Genomic DNA, 18,621 nt, shown 5'->3' with positions numbered 1-18,621 from the left:
AACTTCCATAACAAAATACAGAGCTATCAGATACCCCTGGAAAAAAATATGTATATTATACATATATTTCTATAACATTACATCATATATATAATATATATGCAAAAATTTGAAGACTTTATAGAAAGCGGAACATCTAAAAGGCACTGCACAATGGAGTTAAGATTACTTACATTTTATGTACATATACACACTTTATTCTGCTTAAGCTAACTAGTGAAGTCATCTTTCACGTGTGAATATCTCACAATTCCCTGCATCACAATTTTATAACTCAAATAATGCCTAAATATTTAAAAACAAATTAAATCGTAACTTTTTTTTCAACAAGAAACTAACAATGGAACAGTTTTTAAAAGACTGGATCAAAGTTCTTTTTAACAGAATTAAAATTTCATTACTGTTTATTAACAAAAAGCACAAACATAATTATGGAATAAATAAAAAGGGACAAATAGCCAACTCACTCTTACCCACTTGGTGAGAAGTGAAATACAACTATATTTTTAATGCTTCTGAAAGTTTCTTGGCCCATGGAGGACTAGGGTGCAGTAATTCCCTGTATTAGTGAGTTGGGTTTAATGCAGTGCAGCTTGAAAATGGGGAGGGGGGGTGAAGGGACTGGTGAATTGTTTAAGATTGACCTCTACTATTGTCTCTTTTCAATAGTTAAAAAAAAAAAAAAAAGCAAACTGCATGAACAAATTCTTGATTATAAGACTTCAAGATTCATATTTGTAAAGTTTTAAACATTTGGCACAGCAAATTCAAAAAAACTGGGGGAGAAAATAGGTCTGGTTTTACCCCCCCTTTTTTCTATCTGCTGTTGGACAGTGATAAGATGCTCACAGAAAAGTAAAGGCTGGCTTTGTGCCAGGCTGGTGACAGGTGCTGCCAGGAGCAGGCTGGGGGGGGAGAGGAAGGGGAGAAAACTCCCACCCTCTCACCCCAGGAAGACCCACCTCCTCATTCCCTGGTCCACTTCCTGAGCAAGCCAAAGTTTGGCTCTGTTTATAAAGGACCCTCCCCTCCACCCAACCCCAGTGTGCAGTGCAAATTGACCAACAATTTACTGGTGGAATGGCAAAGGAAACAGTTAAACACCAAATAATTTCTTAAAGCCAAAAACATTTCCATGGAATTGGACATTTTTTGAATGTTTTTTTTTTCAAGTGTAAAAGCATTGACTTTTTGTTCAAACAGAAGCAGCATCTAGGAATTCTGGCACTTGGGTTCTAGGGGGGTTACAGGTATGCACATGGATTTCTTTCCCTCTTATTAAAAGGCCTCATGTTTCTATTCCTGAGTTAATACCGACACCTGCTGGCCCTCCCCTCTAGTGGGCAGGGAGGGTGGCCAGCCAGCCTCCCTGGTTAGACTGGGCAATGACAAGAAGACATACCTTCTCCACATGCCCGGGCTTCTTTCCGATTAGAGGTAAGTTGAGGTGCAGAGAAAGTAACTGATGAAAACATAACCAACCGAAGATCCCTTGAACGACAGCCCTTCGCAGCCTGACCAAAGCCTGAGTCCTTAGGGACCGCTGTCAGTCCGTTTCCCAGGGAAAGACAGGTTACTCATGGAATTTGAATTAAACAAGGGGGAGGGCACTTGCCCCCAAAATCTGCATGATGGACTCTGTCATCCCAAACCACCTAGTAACTCACTCACATGCTCTAACCTTCCCTGGGCCCCTCATGCATGCTCTCCTTTAAAAAAGGACAGCCACCTGCCAACATTGGAAGACAACCCTCCAATGCTTCTTAGTTCACTTAGTTAAGGTGGAGTCAGGAATTTCTCCATTCCTAGACAATATCCCTGTGCCCACTCCTTACTACTCTCAGATATGGAGTTACTTCTCTTCCTGCTGCCAGGTGGATTTGAGCCACAATTAGATATTCCCACACACTAGAGTTACATGGGCACATGCATGCAGAGCTGGCTGTGGCTTCTCTCTCTGCCTCTGGTCCAGGATCCTTCCCCTTCATAGAAAACCAGTACTTTCCCATCCCTTTGAAGTTAATGGAACAATTCCTCATAGTCTGTAAACTGGAGTCTCACATAGGATAGTTAATTAATCACGAATATTAGAATAGGCTAGGGAAATGGTATGGCTAGAATGGTAATGCCACAACAGGGCAGACACCAACTTTCATTCATATCAGGCCTTTTGACATCTGGTTGCTTTCGTTATCTAACTATTCCTTCAGGTTCAATAAGCCTCCACTTGTACCCCCAGCTACCTTCTGCATTTCTAGGTATCATCTGTCTTTCACTCCCATAATCCTGCCTTTTTACTATCCATCCCAAAAACATCTAGAGAGGATGACTAAGTATTAGCTCAAAATTTAATGGTGCTTTGAAATTCTTGGGATTATCTGACAAGTTGTTCACGTCCTTCTATAGGTTTCTTTTGACAGACCCGTATCATGTTAAAGTATGTTCACTGTTAAGGCTTGACTTAAGAAAATGGCGAGAGAGCCAGACAACAAAAACACAACTTCATCAGTGTCATGCCTCTCCGTGAACTCGCTACAGCCATATTCTGGTTTGGCTCTCCAGACCCACGATGGAAAAGGAAAAACAAAGGTCATTTTTGTGTTTGTTTTGTTTGTAAAGGCGTTGGGTTACTTCCTCCTGCCCTCTTCTTTCCTCCCTGAATAAGAGTTTACAACTCCTCATGGCTTCTTAACAGATGAAGGTGAAAAGTCCAAAAAATTCACAGCATGGCTTACTGTCGCCACCACACAGCCAGGTTCAGTGCCTGCCCACTCTAACTGGCAGTATGTTTCATTTTCCTGAAAACATTTTTTAGAGGAAAAGAAAAAAATGCCAAACAACGAAGGAAAGAAGAAAAAAAGCAACATCTGAACACCCCAATCGCCCTATCCCAGTAAGACCGAGAATATCGTATTCTCCCCCTGAAATAATTACAAAGAAACATCTCAGGCAAATACTGAGCATTAATGGTCTCTCACCTGCCAACCATGCCCTTTCTCCTTTATATGTAACTCTCCGAGCAAAATAAACTCATTAATGGCTTTCCTATATATAAATACAGTAGAAAAGAAAGAAGTCTGGAACCTGAACATCATGGGGCCAAACAGCGTCTTGGCCCTTTGGGAGTTTGTTCAGAAAGTATCAGCCTCAACAGGAAATAAGAGGCCCTTTCGCCTCTCAGTCCAATACCCTTCCTGTGTCCTACCCACCAGGAAAAAAAGTGTGTTCATGTCTCACCTAATTTATACAACAGAAGATGACCAACCCCATTCCCCAAACATAAAAATACAAGTCTATGCCACTAGAATGATCAAACCGGCTAATTCCCTCCCCCCACCCCGAAATCTTGCTACATAAATACATGTGTGTGATTATAGTATAAACAGCTCCCAATCCACTTGCAGTTCTAAGCATCAGCCGCTGCCGTGGCCAGGCCCTGCGGTCCGGACCCATTCCAGAGGAACTTGCCGTCCTTCCTCAGCTCTCGGGCTTCGGGGTCGTCATTCCAGCGGCGCTTCAATCGAAGCTTGGGGGGCATCAGGGCATCTTCTTTCTTCTCAGGCGCACTGGGCTCTTTGCTGGGCCTATCTTCGCTGTCTTCAGTCACCTCTAGGGGTTCTTTGCTTGGGGTGCTAATGGGTACAGGAGGCCAGACAGGTGGTGCCTCTGGGCGGGCAAAGATGGCGCCTTTTCCCTCCTCCGTGGTCCTGCTTGGCACAGTGCTCTCTTCCGGAGAGTGCTCCTCCTTCTCTTGGGCCGAGTGCCCGAGACTCTCAGGATCCTTTTCAGAGGCTGGCTCGACCTTAATTCTTGGGGGCACAGGCGCCATGGTGGGAGCAGTGACGGGTGCCGAGTCCTCCCTGTTCTCTACCCTCTCCCGGTTCTTGCGCCCAGCTGGTGGGGGCTGCAGCTTGATAGAAAACGGAGTTGACTCTTCGGGATGCATTTGGCACTGCAGTGGTGGAACCATGAGCCCCGGGTAACGGGGAAATGTCCGGGGACTCAGATGGTAGTTGAACACAGAACAGGCTTGAGAATGAAGGTAGTGTTTCATTTCCTCAGGGTTGAAGGAAAAGCAACTGCTGCTGGTGAAAGGGCTCAGGCCTGGGGATGGGCTATAGGAGAAGATGGTGGGAGTCAGGGAGAGGGCTGGTGAAATGGGAACATTGAGGACACCTCCTCGGCCAGGGATTGGAGAGACGGCGAAGGGACTGTGGGGGTCAGGGTAGATCCCTGGCCTGCTGAACAGAGGAAGCATGATGTCAGGCTTGCGTTTCTGATGGCCAATTCCTCCTCCACCAACAGCATTCCGGGAGGACATGAGATCTACACCCCGGCGCCAGTCAGCGGTTGAGCCATCCTCCAGCTCCGAGAGCTCCGCCTTTCTGTCAGTGCCATTACTCAACTCCTGCCCGGCAGTCAGGGAGCTGGCAGAGAACCGCCCCGGCTGCACGTCACCAGTTGGAGAATGAGTGTCCAGAGGAGGGAAATGGAACCGGGAAGAGGCTGTTGGAACTGGTGGCGCACTCTGGGGAACCACGCCTGTGGAGGAAGAAAAGACAAAAGGCTACCTCAGGTCTGGTAATTCATTACCATCACTTTTACTTACACTTAACAAATACAAGATGTCTCTCTCCTTCCCTTCTACTCTCTCTAAAAATCAATGGAAAAATCTCCTTGGGTGAGGATTAACAACAACAACAAAAAAGACCAAAGACCCTGTACCTAACATATATGGATACAAACAAGGCATGGCCTAAGAATAAAAACAGATTTTAAAACAAAAACCAGGTTTATTAAGTTCTTAGGGTATATGTCTTATCAATTCTGATATACAATCACCATTTTATAGAAATTTAAATGTTTCAATCTCTCCAAATCTATATTTCTCTAACAAACTTTAGGTAATGATCTCTATTCCAAACCTGCTTTCAATACTTTTCAAGCATGGCGAAGGTTGGGTGAAATCCAGGACCTAACACTCACTCTACCAAGGCCACCTGCGAAAATGTGAAGCTCTAAGCTACCAACAGCATGCTAGACGTGTCAACTTCAGACGCTCACAAGTTCTCAACTTCCCAAAAGGCCCTTCTGATAAAAAAGGGGCTAAGGAAGGGTTGCAAGCCAAGGCCTCAGAGGCTCTTTGGGCTCCTAGAAAAAATTAACGATATCTATCACTGAAGATGTCAGGAGGGCTCTTCACATTCTGAGGTAGAGATAAGGGAGAAGGAAAAAAGGGCAAGAAAAAGGTAAGAAAAATCCAAATAAGAAAAAGTATGGTGATGTAGAAGAAACAAAAAGGTGCATAAGACAGTGTGGTTAGGCATCACTCCCAAACAGCTGCCTGCTGCTATTTGTATAATGGAGTCACCCTCAGATAGGACTCTGGAGGCTGCTGGTGTGCGCAAGACTAGCTTTCTAGGCACATGTGACGGAGTAACACTGCCAGAGCAGCATTTCCCAAACTGACGCTTCCCAGAAAAGGCAGGGCTTTTTTCCCTGCAGCTACCGACTGAATCTTACAGTTAGGTTTCAGGAGAGCCACGAGGGTCCCAGGCCAGAAGTTTCTCTTCTCCCAGTCTATTACAGTGGCAAAAATTCCATTATTTTTGAGTCTTTTCTATCTTGATTTTTTATAAGAGCACATCAAATCAAAAGTAAAAAAAAGATAAATAAAAAAATCCCCATTTCTGTGTGCTCTGAGGGACTGAATAACATTAAGCATAATGTGAGAAGGTCCTGTCTCCTAAATAATTTTATCTTAGAATAGCATCAGCTCATAGCAAAATGCATGTAAGTATTTTTCAAAATAAGTAATTTGTTAGCTAATAATCATGGTTCAAAAGTAGTAACTTTAAAAGGTATATATCATTTGAATACGGACCATATATTAGATAATAGTATTTTAGAGCAACAAACTTCCTGGGAGATCCATGCTGAAGTACAGGGGGGTGAAGTGTTATGTTTGCAACTTAATCTCAAGACTTAAACATGTGGCTATTCACTGCTTTACCAATTTTTCTGTAGGTTTAAAGTTTTCCAAAATAAAGGTGTATATAAACAACTTGGGTGGTGGTGGGAGGCAGAATGTCTGAACTGGTATATCCTGCCCCACACTCCTGACTGGCTATCATTTTTTTTTTCTTTAATTCTTTTGGGGTTATCATTTTTATTAGTATCTTCTGAATCGTTTTTTGTTTATTATGTAAGTAAATATTTAAAATATATTTAATATTTTACAGGACGCTTTTAATGGTAAAAATGAGATATTACATGGAGAAGTATTTTTCAACACTATTCAAATGTTAAGTACTCCCCACTAAATTGTTAAAAGATTGTGGGGAAGGGAGAACATTCACTTTACTTTTACTCCATGAACTTCTGTATTATTTGGATAGGTTACAACCAGCATGTATTGCCTCATTCTTAAAAACACACCGATCAAAACAGACCAACTGCATCAGCCCACCATCTAGACACGATCTCTCTGGCCTCCAGGATCTAAATTAGGGGTGTCGAACTCAATCAGAGAAGGGGCCAAAATCTAAAATCCAGCCTAAATCGCGGGCCGAATGGTTTACTGAACAGTCATAAACTGTCATTGTGATGGAAACGCAGCGGAGTGCAGTGATGACAGCGCGGTGCGGGCCACATTGCAAGGCCTGGCGGGACGGATTTGGCCCGCGGGCCTTGTGTTTGACACATGTGATCTAAATCCAAACAGCCCTCCTTTTAGGGTGCTGATCACATTCGACATTCTGAATTGTTTTAAGCCTACTATATCTTATCTCTCCTGATAAACTGTAAGTTCCTGGAGGAGAGTGCCCCTCCGGTAATTTTTTTTTTTTCTGTCTCTAGGGCTTACTAAATTATGTGTTGACTAAATGAACTGAGTCTCAATCCAGAGAAGAATGGTTGATTTAGTAAATAAAAATTGTGAATTTCAGACGCTCTATTTCTCAGGTTTTGTTTCCTAAGAAGCTGTTCGACAGGTAACTGTATTCAAACCACCCTGATCAATCTTTACCTTTGATGTCATCCTTAATTTTATCATTTATAAAATTACATTGAGACATACACTTTGCGGAGTTGAATGAAATAAGTCACCAAACACTACGGCAACTTTGTTAAGTAGATGTATGTTCAATAAATGTATTTCTTGTCATAAAAAGTTAAACTGAAACAACATTTGGTCTATCTGGGTAAAGTGCTCTATGAACAAATGACATTCTTTGGAGCTATCTGTATCCAGGAGTAAACAACTAAGCAGCGTGCCTAAAGGAAATACACACTGCTCTGCTTTTCCTGTGACTTCCCTGATTAGGATCTCGAGCTTAGTCGAGGATCAATGTTGGTTCCAAGGCCTTCAGGAAGAATGGGTTGTGCCAGGCTACTACTGTAAGGTCTCTAGACCAGAGTCTTCACAAAGTGAGAGTCCAGATCTCCTTTCCTTGGAAAAGCATATTACTCCCAAGGGCTGATGGATGCCCCATTCCAGGTTACCCAATGGCTAGACTTCTGAGTTTGCAATGGACAAGAATGATTGAAAGACAGAACAAGACCATTAAAGCCTTTTTTTGGGGAGCGGTATGGCAGGGCATGAACACCAGCACCTTCTTCAAAATTGCTGGTGTGCCTACTTAATTATTTTCGTTGCTACTTCGTAACTGTAATTTTGTTACTGTTAATGAATCGAAATGTAAATATCTGTGTCTTAGGCTCTACAGGATCACAGGCCAGGCCCTGATCTAGGCATTACATTAGGGATAAAACAATAAACAAAACAAAGCCCCTGCTCCCATATAGCTTCTATTCTAGTGAGAGTGTAGAGCCTAAGACCATCGGAAAACACATATACTTACATTTCGATTCATTAACAGTAGCAAAATTAGTTATGAAGTAGCAACAAAAATAATTTTATGGTTGGGGGGGGTCACCACAACCTAAGGAACTGACTCAGTGGATAGAGCGTCGGCCTGCGGACTGAAAGGTCCCAGGTTCAATTCCGGTCAAGGGCATTTACCTTGGTTGCGGGCACATCCCCAGTAAGGGGTGTGCAAGAGGCAGCTGATCGATGATTCTCTCTCATCGATGTTTCTAACTCTCTATCCCTCTCTCTTCCTCTCTGTGAAAAATCAATAAAAAATATTAAAAAAAGAAAAAAAAGAAAAAAGAAAAAAAGAAATGAGGAACTGTATTAAAGGTTGAGAACCACTGCTCTAGATGTACAAGGAAGGAGCAAGAGTGAAAAATAGAGGAAATGGAATTCCAGTGGCTAGAACAGGTTTGATTTCCTAATGCCTCTCCCTTAGGCACAAGGAAAGAAAACAGGTTGTAATCAGAGAGATACATTCCAATACTTTTTTTTTTTTTAAATGTATGCCCCAGGGACTGGAGGGAGTGGCTATAAGATGGAAATGTAATGATAGCTGCATCAAGCTAAAACTGCTCTAACTTGTTGTGTGTAGTAATTAGGTATCTGCAATGGATCTCAGCATTATATTCTCTCAGCCACACCCCCGTTCTAATTTTTCAGGTTGTTTCCAACTTTTCTGTGAGAAGTCGTAATACTGCAGAAACACAATTACATTTCTTTGCCTTAACGTACAATGCCACAAAGACTGTGCTGATGGCTGGTTAGAAACTGGTCAATACAATGTTTTATTGGGCATGATTATGCTTTGTATTAACAAACAAGCACACTCTTATAAGAGACTACTTTCTGCTCTGAGAGAGGCAGACCCGAAACCTCTGTGAAGAGCTGTGGTGAAAGCTGTCACCAGAGATCCTAGAGGGGAAACCTTGCTGCACTTGAGAGAAGGTCAGCTAGGCCCCAAATCTTGTTCTGAGGTGCTGCTGGTACAGATCAAAGACACTGCTTTTCACTGTACACATATGAACATCCCCTTCTGTGATCAAGGATGCTGTGGTTTTGATGATATTCACTTGATAAGGGAAGGTTTGGTAGTTTCACAGAAAATCGGAAGTACTTGTAGAAACAGGTTCTTATCTATGAAAGAGTCACTGGATAGAATGTTAAAACTCTTGAGTCCTGAACTTAAAGATCAACACAAACCTACAGAACATCATTCCTAAAGAGGATAGAGTAATAGTATCTAGGAAATTACAAATATGCAAAAAAGGGAACCAAAACAACAAACCAAACCCAATTTATCTTGATGCTGCAGAGCTTATCACTCTTTTGGTATGAGAGGAATGGAAATACCTGAGCAAGAACAGAGGCAATTCAAGGGGTCACATTATTTTAGTGTTTCTGAAAACTCTTTCCCGCCTTAACTGGTTTGGCTCAATGGATAGTCAACCTGTGGACTGAAGAGTCCCAGGTTCGATTCCAGTCAAGGACATGTACCTTGGTTGTGGGAACATCCCCAGTAGGGAGTGCTCAGGAGGCAGCTGATTGATGTTTCTCTCTCATTAATGTTTCTAAATCTCTGTAAAAAAAAAAAAAATCAATAAAATATATATTTTTTAAAAATTATTTCCCCACCAAGTGACTTTGCATCTTACCACTTGACCGAATGTTGATGAACGGGTAGTTGGGCGTCACCAGCTTGTTAAAGTTAAATTTATAAGTAAATCTTTTCCCTTTTGTTTTATGAAGGATCCTCTTGTTGTAATAGTATCTGTAAAAACAGAAATGTATGTCAATCTATCTTCTACCTACTGACAGTTAGTACACTTAGGTAATCACTAAGAGTTACTTGCAAACATCACTATCATTCTTTCGCTGATCTGCCCTAAGGTTAGGGCTTGGAAGACCTCGGTGCTTACTTTTCATTCAATTTTCATTCAAATTTCAAAGTTCTGATCATTGGCTAGAGCTTTACAAAAACAATCTCATTTAGGATCCTGAACACATATCCTAGCCCCAACTACCTTTCTTTTCCATCTCTCTCTAGTTCCAATTCTAAAGTACATTTCCTTCCTGTTCCATTATGTGTCACTAACTAGTTTCTCTTTTCTGCCTTACCCAGCTGGGGACAGACAAGGATCTTGGGACACCTAATGTGGCTAGTCTAGAGGCCATCGATGAAGGAATGTGGAACTGTTTTATGGTGGCAGGCCAAACAATGGTACACCCTGATCTGGAAAACAGCACCGAACTTGGCCTGCTTCCCTCTTAAAGGAGATGTGAGTGGCTCCAGCAAAGCTGCCATCCACATTTTACATTCAGGGTCACTAAGAATGAAAAACCTCATTCAGGGAGCTTCAATGTACCCAGAACCTTTAGCCTCGCATCTATTCATTATCACGGGTCATAAATTACCTTCTGGTCCCTTGAGGGCTAAGGGTTATGAAATATAAAGACTGACAAGTGGAAAAGAGAAGCTGAGAAAATTTATAGATCAATCCTGGACATGCTGGAGCAACTTATGGACTGACAACTGAACTCACAGATATGGTTCCTAAATCCTGTAGCTAGGTCAGTACCATTCAGTGAATCCTCCTATGAGTTTGCTTCACTCTTTTTCTAGTTTCTTCCAGAAAAACCTAGAGAAGAGAAATTCTAATAGATTTCCAATAGGGGAAGTCTAAACTAATCTTCTGGATCATAAATGAGCTACAATCCACATTTTACCACACTCTTTTACCCACTACAGAACAGAATCAGCTGTCTTTCAGAAGCCAGTGCCAACAACATTGGAATTCCTTCCTGCGTATAACCAAAGATACGCCTGTTCTCCTTTTGTGCCTCTGCTACTCAGATTCAACAGCTCTTTTGCTCCCATTTGAAAACTACACATTATTCACTTCGGTAATATAGTCTCTTGTCGCCTGATACTCTTTTCCCCTAACATTCATCACATTGCTTGGTCTCCTTTCAACCTACTGACACCATGGATTTGGGGATCCTTTCTGTTACCTGAGGGCTCGGCTCAGCTTGTCATAATTCATCTGTGGTTTGCACTTCCTGCGGCCCCAGAGGCGGGCCACCTCGTCCGGATCCTTGATGACAAATTCCCCGTACTCTCCCTGCTGCCAGGCGATGACATGGCGGAACTCTTCCTTCTGCAGCAGCTCCAGGATGAAGTGCCACAGCTGGATCTGCCGGGAGCCTGGGGAGGACTCTGTTTTATAGGCCCAATCAGGAAACTGATACCCTTTAATGTGAAAAGGGCAAGATCAAAGTTGTCAGGAGCTAGGTACATGCATTCCAGTATCTCTGACTTCACATTCCAAAGCTCAGAATCTCTAGAGTGCTGTGCAAATATGCTATCAACACCCTGGGGCTAACCACAACAGGGGAGAGGAAAGCACAGAGGTTACCTTCCCTTAAGACAATCACCAAATCTGATAAGAGTTTGGTAGCAGCTACCAGGTGTCCTAATCTCTTACCCTTCCATACAGTACTTAACCTCACCCCTCCTTTCTACGAAGGCAGGAAAGTTCCAAAAGGAACAAACAGGAAAGATAAATGAATGTTTTAGGAAAATACAGCTGAAAACCCTTACCCCCATGACTAGAACTGTCTCTCTAACAGAAGAGAGATTCTGAAGCCTGGGATAAAAATGTTGTGACCAGACATGTTAGATATACAAACATGGGAAACAAGCCTACAACTGTCCTAGCAGGATCCACCCAGTCAAGAGGCTGTCAGTCATGGGCTGGCATTTGTGAACAGAGCCCAAGTGGAGAGAGAAAAAGAACCATGGAGGGACATTCCAAGTAGACCATAGATGATTCACTTCTGCTCACCTCCACCTCCTTCTGGCTTTTCCACGATGCTACAGCCCGCTTTCATTTTCACCCTCCTGCTGAGAGAATATAAAGCCACATCAATTACCTTTTCATTACCTTCCTAGGATTTCTGGCACAGCCTTTCCCCAACTTCCTTTCTTTATCTTTTCCTCCTTATGTAACCCCTCTTTCTTTCCAACCTGTCACCTCCAAATTGCTAATCCTCAAGTCATCAAATGATGGTCCTCAGGTCATCGGCTTCAAAGGTCATAATTATCTTTCACCTGACTTGAAACTACGTAGGGGGAATCACTATCTTTAAAATTTGCTGTCTTCTTCCCCATCAGCCCTTTGGAAAGTAAGGGTACCAGTTAAATGGGTCCAAAGAGGCAGCCAAAATAAGCCAGTTTGTCTTCCATTACTAGACAGGTCCAGATGCCAAGATATATATGCTTGAGCTCACCCAGATGTACCAGTTTAAAGAAGAGGGGCGGGGGGAATCTAAATACAACTGATTGCCATTCAGGAAAGAACATCTGATTTTGATTTATTTTACTGAATTATGTGAGACGGGAGAAGGAAAACTCTCAGTCAGAAACTGCCCCCTCCTCCTTGAAAAACATTCTGGGATACCGAGAGTAAACATATTGTGTGTACAGTTACTCTATACAAGAAGCACACACATTACCAAAATCTTTTTGAGAAAAAATTTACATTTCCTTCCTTTAATAGGGGGGAGGGGGAGAGAAAGGCAAGCATTTCTGAAAGCCTTTGTCCAAAAGGTGGAGGGAGTCTTAGTGTGATCTGAATTCACTCCGTCCAGATTTACAGCACCTCTATCCATTTCCCATTCCCGGCAGCGAGTAGCTTTGTATCAGTCCATCCTTGAGAGAGAGAGGTGGGCAGGAGAGGCAGATCTACCCTCCCTGCTCCCCAGGGTGGATGACAGGCCCTCGGCACCCACCTTTCCGGGGATCTGGAGGAAATGGAGGTGCCTCGATGGCCTCAGGGTGGAGTGGAGACAAATTCCTAGCCTTGGAAATTTCATCTAACCTAGGATTCCTCTATCCTTTGAATCGCGGCCTCCCCACCCCCCCCCACCTCAGCACACACATTAAGAAAACCAGCACGTTTTCTCCTGTTAGACAAGGGACAGAGGATGAGATAAACACCCCAGAGGAAGAGAACACTGACACACAGCCGCACACACACAAGACACACAATAACAAGGCCTCAGAAGCTGAGGCAGAAGCTTCCTCTCCAGCTGCTTCCATCTCCGTGTGACAATGAGGGAGGAAAAACACTCATTTCCCCGCGGCTCCAGGAAGCTGCCCTGGACGCCGACTCCTGGGTGGGAGGCTCCGTCCGATCGCAGGGCCTTTATCCGGCCGCAGGAATGGCCTTCCACCTCCGAGGCTCGGCCAAACCCCGCTGCCACAATAACTTGACCGGGAAGCTCTCTCCCCTGACAGCCCAGCTCCCGATCCCTAGGGGGTCGGTTCCCCCCCCCCCCCCTTAAAGATTCCCCTCCCAGGAGCCCGGAGGCGCCTCTGCAGAGGTTCATACATTCCCTTGGAGGACGCTGTCCAAGGAGGGCCACTCACCCCGACTCTGCACACCCCACCGAGGCCCCTTGCGCCCTGCCTCCGGCGCCGACCACCCCCGAGGAGTGAAGCAAGCACAAGCACAGAGTCTGGCTGGGCTGCGGCTCCCGGCTCGGCTCGCGGCCCGCACAGCCTCGTTTCCGCTTGCTTCCCGGGAGAGTCTCCCCAGCCCCGTGGCACGATCGCTGCCCTGGGTCCCCGCCGCCGCACAGACACCCGGGCGCCCTCCCTCCCTCCCCGATCCTCCTCCCCGCCCTGGGTGAGGCCAGCGAGGCTGGGACGTGGCCCGCCGGGCATCCCCGGCCCCAGGGATGCCGATCCCGCCGAGGTTCAGGGGGGCCCATCGGAGGGGGGTCGGGCGGCGAGGCCAGGACTCACCTCTCCCCGGCAAGGTCCGTCTTCGGTCCGGTCTCCTCCGCGGCGGCGTCTCCGGCTCCTCCTCATCCACCCCAGCAGGAAGTGACCTCCGCGGCTGCTGTCGTCACTTCCATCCTCCGCAGACGGGGCGGGGAGGGGGCGGCGCCCTCCCCGCGGGTGTCCCGGCCGCGCCTCCCTCCCTTCCCGACGGCGGTCGGGCGGACGCCGACTTCCGCCCGCACTCCGCCCCCCGGCGCCGCTCCGGCCCCGAAGCCCACGTCGCCGCCCGGCGCACGATGCTGCCCGAGAGGGGCGCGTGCGTCACGCTGCGGGGGCACGTTACGCACGCTCACGTCGCGGCCCCGCCCGGCCGGCCGCGGGCAAGTGTGTGAGGCGGCGGCGCGGAGGGTGTGTGGCCGTGACGGCTAACCCCGCACCGGCGAGGCGCGGCCCCGAGAGCCCCCCGGGGCCGCGGGAGGGGGCGTCGCCGATCTCCCGGGAAGGGTCCTGGTGCCGGGAGAAAGCCTGCCCCGACCGCGGTGACCTCCCAGAGGAGAGTGTGCACAAGGACCCCAGGCTTGGGGGGCGGGGGGGGGGGGGGCGTCCTCTTCACTCCTACCCCCTTTCATTTACCCCAACCCACTTTTCACTTACCCCCACCCCCTTTCATTTACTCCCACCCCCCTTCCATTCACTGAGGAAAGAAGCCGCGGAGCTTTCTCTGCGGAAGGAAGTGTGGCCAATTCCCCTCGTATCCCCATATCTCTGCATTTAGGTTTTAAAAGATATATCTTACTGATTTTTACAGAGAGGAAGGGAGAGGGATAGAGTTAGAAACTGATCAGCTGCCTCCTGCACCCGCCCCCCCCCCCGCCCCCAACCCCACAGGGAATGTGCCCGCATCCAAGGTACATGCCCTTGACCAGAATCGAACCTGGGACCCTTCAGTCCGCAGGCTGATACTCTATTCACTGAGCCAAACCGGTTTCGGCTGCATTTAGTTTTAATGTGTCCACATCTAAGCAATTTGAAAGTCTCCCTCGGTCATTCACAGACCTCTACCCTTTCTCTCCCCTCTACCTGTCGTCCCTGCGGGAGCAATGACAAGTAACTTGTCCAGAGCGTGTCTGTTCTCCCAGTCCGGCTCAGGGCTCAGTGGTTACAAGGCTCCCAAGCACTTCGGTTTCATCTCCATCCCCAGCCCCATGGGGCTGAGTGGTGTCCAGGCTTAGTCTTGCCAGAGGCAGGAAAAAGGGAGGGTGAAGGTCATGAAAGGTTAAATAAATTAGGATAAAGAATACAAATGAGAAGTGAAGAAGAGAGATGGGATTGAAGAAATCTGAACAGCCATTTGGGATAAAGCAGTCCACTTTGTCCTGTTACCGTTGTTCTGCTAACTCCTGAATGCCACCAAGACCATGGAAACGTTATCATGGTAAGTTATTAGAAAAATTCCAGTTTGGGATTTGCTCCCAGCTATTCTCTAGTTCAGTATTTTTCAACCTTTTTTGGGCAAAGGCACACTTGTTTCATGAAAAAAATCACGAGGCACACCACCATTAGAAAATGTTAAAAAATTTAACTCTGTGCCTATATTGACTATATATAAAGTAATTCTCTTGAATAGGAATCAAATAAACACAAAGAAAGTATTTTATAATTACTTTATTATGAAATATTAAGTAAACAAAATAGTGAAAAATTATAAAATTCTTGTCTTGTCTGTACCTACGGCACACTAGTGTGCCGCGGAACAGCGGTTGAAAAACGCTGCTCTAGTTGTTGATAAATGAACTAGCATCCTGGGCCCTTCTGAGCTTAACATTGCTCATTTAAAAAGAAAGGATAATAACATTGGTGATATGAGGTCTTTTCTAGTTAGAAAATCCTACCGTGGAGTTGAATAAAATGACCAAAAATTTTAGCGCCGTAGAATGGACTATCAATGCCTGCAACTACACCAAGAGCTCCTTGCATCTATTGTAGTAGGAACTGTCTATCCTTTGTATCTTCCCAACAGCACCCAGAGCTATGTCAGATGTTTGGTTGAACAGTCTTTTTTCAGTTATTGGGGTTTAGCTCAGTGACATCAATTGTAGTCAGGTCCTAGTGCCTTCATCAGCTAGCTGTGTGACTGGTTAAGTTACCTAACCTCTCTGTGTCAACTTCTCATCTTGGGTGAGCATAATATGTATAGTATCTACTCAGGCGGTGGTATGAAATGTGTTTGTGTTTTTTTTTTGAAATGTGTTAATACATGTAGAGTGGTTAGAGCATGTAGAATGGCATGTGGTGAATATGGCAGATGAACAAATGTTGGCAAAAATCATAATTAAAAATCATTGCGTTAAAAATCCTCACATTTTCATACCACCCATGCAAGTCTTAGGAATTGTGTCAACTTGGAAGCCAAGGTGAGCAGCTTCTTCTGAAAGTCTGAGGTGACCAGCCTTTGGCTCAGGGTTCACATTGTCATGGTTAGAGCCAGCATGTAACCTCCAAGGGCCCTGTGTTTTCCAAAGAGCCAGAATTCTTCACCCGGGCTCCCCGTGGTTCTCCGCTGCGCCTTCTCTGACTAATTAGAGTCAGTGAGGACAACTTGAGTAAACACAATTAACAGAGACAAACAGGTCTCCCTACCTGGCTGGAGTCTGAGTTGATGTACGGAGAAATGTGGCTGTGCCAAGAAGAGCTCAACATAATTTCTACATTAGGAATCTCATCTCTGACCTGAAACTCAACAGGCGAATTGGAGTTTGATAAAGCAAACTGGAAATTCCTTCACCACTAGTGGGTTCAGATAAACGAGTTTTGCACCAGGAACTTCTTCTTTTTTAAATAAAGATATATATAAATTTTTTACCGAGAGGAAGGGAAAGAGACTGAGAGTTAGGAACATTGACGGAAGAGAAACATGGATCAGCTGCCTCCTGCACACCTCCCACTGGGGACGTGCTCGCAACCAAGGCACATGCCCCCGACCAGGATCAAACCTGGGACCCTCCAGTCCACAGGCCGACGCTCCATCTCCTGAGCCAAACGGGTTAGGACTGCACTAGGACCTTCTGTGATGGCAGTATCTGGGGAGATTTGGGTGGCTAGGGACTTCTTGCCCCCTGAATCCAAGGTTCCTATCCACTATCTCCTTCACCGCAGCACTGCCTGCCTTCTTGTCTGCCGCCGACTGGCTTTCACAATGTGGAGATTCTTCTGTTGCTGAAACAGGGAGAGCGTGAGCTTTCTGAAAGCATGGGGGTGGAAACACTTAGGCACAGTCTAGGAGTCAAGACAGGTTGTAATCTCTCTTGAATTTCCACTTGCTCAAAGCCTTCTTTGTCCACTGACACTGGCCTCTGCCCCACTTCCAACCCATCTTTATAATTGTCCCATAGGTCTAGGATAAGTTTCTGTTCTAAATCTCCCTTTCCCAACTCGGCTCCCGATGCAACAACGCTACTCCATTGCTTCTAAAATTTAAAAGAGAGAGAGAGAGAGAGAAAAAAAAGAACATCTAAAATTAATTTTACTTTAAAAACTCTTCCTGTCTTGGTGTGTGTGTGTGTATTGTGTATGTTTCTTCCCTGGCTCGCTTTTCTGTATGGCTTCTCTTTTTTATTTAAGAACTTAATATTTTCCACATTCCAAACTTTCCTGGCCATATACAGAGGGTGGCAGAAGTAGGCTTACAGTTGTTCATAAGAAAAGATTACAAATTGGTAAAGAATAATACAAGAATAAACTCTGTGTTTCACATACTTACAACTGTAAACCTGCTCCTGCCCACCCCTGTGTGATGTAAATGCCTTCCTTTCTCCTCCCCTGGTAGATCACTGTGGTTGATTTACTGGAGCAGATACTATCTGTGTGTTATGTATGTATTTGTTCTTCTAAGTGTGTTTGTCTTAGATTGCAGGCTCTCAGGGCTGTCTCTAGATCCCTGTAAGTGCCCAGGGCAGTTCTGTGTCATCATTTGAAATGCCTAATGATGATGATTTCCTTTTCTGTGCCATACGGGCTTATGTGCGACTGGCACTGGTTACTTCCCACCTCCCTCAGTGTTCTCTAAGTCTCCCAGCAAAAAGCCAGTAGCCTCTTTTCCCTAAACTGTGTTCTCTTTGAACTTGGATTCAGCAAATCTGAGTTTCATTCCTACTTCTGCCCTTTGCCACCTGTGCTTTCGACAAGTTGCTAAATGTCTCTGAGTGTGGCCTCCTCACCTTCATCTGTAAAACAGGGGACACTGTTGATGTCCTTGATGAGGACAGAGTATAGTAGCGGTTGAGGAACGCTTATAAAGGATGAAACCCTTTTACAGAGGTCAAGGATCATGATTACTCTGGCTGTCACTCCAGACCTTACACTGTGTTTGTTATCAAGAACTCAAAACTTGACAGCAGTTATCACCTCATTTCATAAACTTTGAGTGGATTTAATGTTTCAAACTTGGGTAGGAATCTAATGGAAAAGAATTTTGCCTTGAAAAATAGGGTTCTTGAGTTTTTCATCTAGGCACTGTTTTATAAAGCCTACCAAGAGGCAATACATTTCAGTCACTCTGTGCCTCAGTTTCCCTATTCATAAAATGCCTATGATAAGAACTCCCATAAAGAAAAATACTGTATGCCGAGACCGGTTTGGCTCAGTGGATAGAGCGTCGGCTTGGGGACTGAAGGGTCCCGGGTTCGATTCTGGTCAAGGGCATGTACCTTGGTTGCGGGCACATCCCCAGTAGGGGGTGTGCAAGAGGCAGCTGATGGATGACTCTCTCTCATCGATGTTTCTTACTTGCTATCTCTCTCCCTTTCTCTCTGTACAAAATCAATAAAATATATATATATAAAAAAAGAAAAATACTGTAACATTAAAACATTATATTGATAAAGTAAAAACTGAAGAGTGTATTAAAACTGACTAATTTCTGCCCTTCTGGTGTACTCAGTGGTTAGAGTGTTGGCCCTCA

At 45.1% G+C, this 18,621-nt stretch overlaps 1 protein-coding gene across 4 annotated transcripts; it reads right to left on the bottom strand.

Moving 5' to 3' along the window:
• Positions 1 to 439: 439 nt before the first annotated feature.
• On the bottom strand, positions 440 to 13,935 carry ETV3 (ETS variant transcription factor 3). 4 transcript variants are annotated; one of them, XM_045583257.1, is made up of 6 exons: positions 13,683 to 13,927; positions 11,719 to 11,777; positions 10,886 to 11,123; positions 9,529 to 9,644; positions 9,162 to 9,226; positions 4,416 to 4,542 (listed from the first exon to the last, which is right to left on the bottom strand). In XM_045583257.1, exons 2-5 carry the CDS (start codon positions 11,762 to 11,764, stop codon positions 9,195 to 9,197), a joined length of 432 nt encoding a protein of 143 aa, XP_045439213.1. In that variant the 5' UTR covers positions 11,765 to 11,777; positions 13,683 to 13,927; the 3' UTR covers positions 4,416 to 4,542; positions 9,162 to 9,194. The 4 variants fall into 4 exon arrangements, with proteins under 4 accessions (XP_036298801.1, XP_036298802.1, XP_045439212.1 ...); XM_036442908.2 differs by lacking the exon at positions 9,162 to 9,226 and having other exon boundaries at positions 440 to 4,542; positions 13,683 to 13,935; XM_036442909.2 differs by lacking the exon at positions 9,162 to 9,226 and having other exon boundaries at positions 440 to 4,542; positions 11,719 to 11,774; positions 13,683 to 13,925.
• Positions 13,936 to 18,621: the final 4,686 nt, after the last annotated feature.

This window comes from Pipistrellus kuhlii, unplaced genomic scaffold (genome assembly GCF_014108245.1).
Source record: "Pipistrellus kuhlii isolate mPipKuh1 unplaced genomic scaffold, mPipKuh1.p scaffold_m20_p_18, whole genome shotgun sequence".
Classification (NCBI taxonomy): domain Eukaryota; kingdom Metazoa; phylum Chordata; class Mammalia; order Chiroptera; family Vespertilionidae; genus Pipistrellus; species Pipistrellus kuhlii.
Note: the sequence above shows the minus strand (reverse complement) of the source record. Positions and strands in the feature narration are given on the sequence as shown.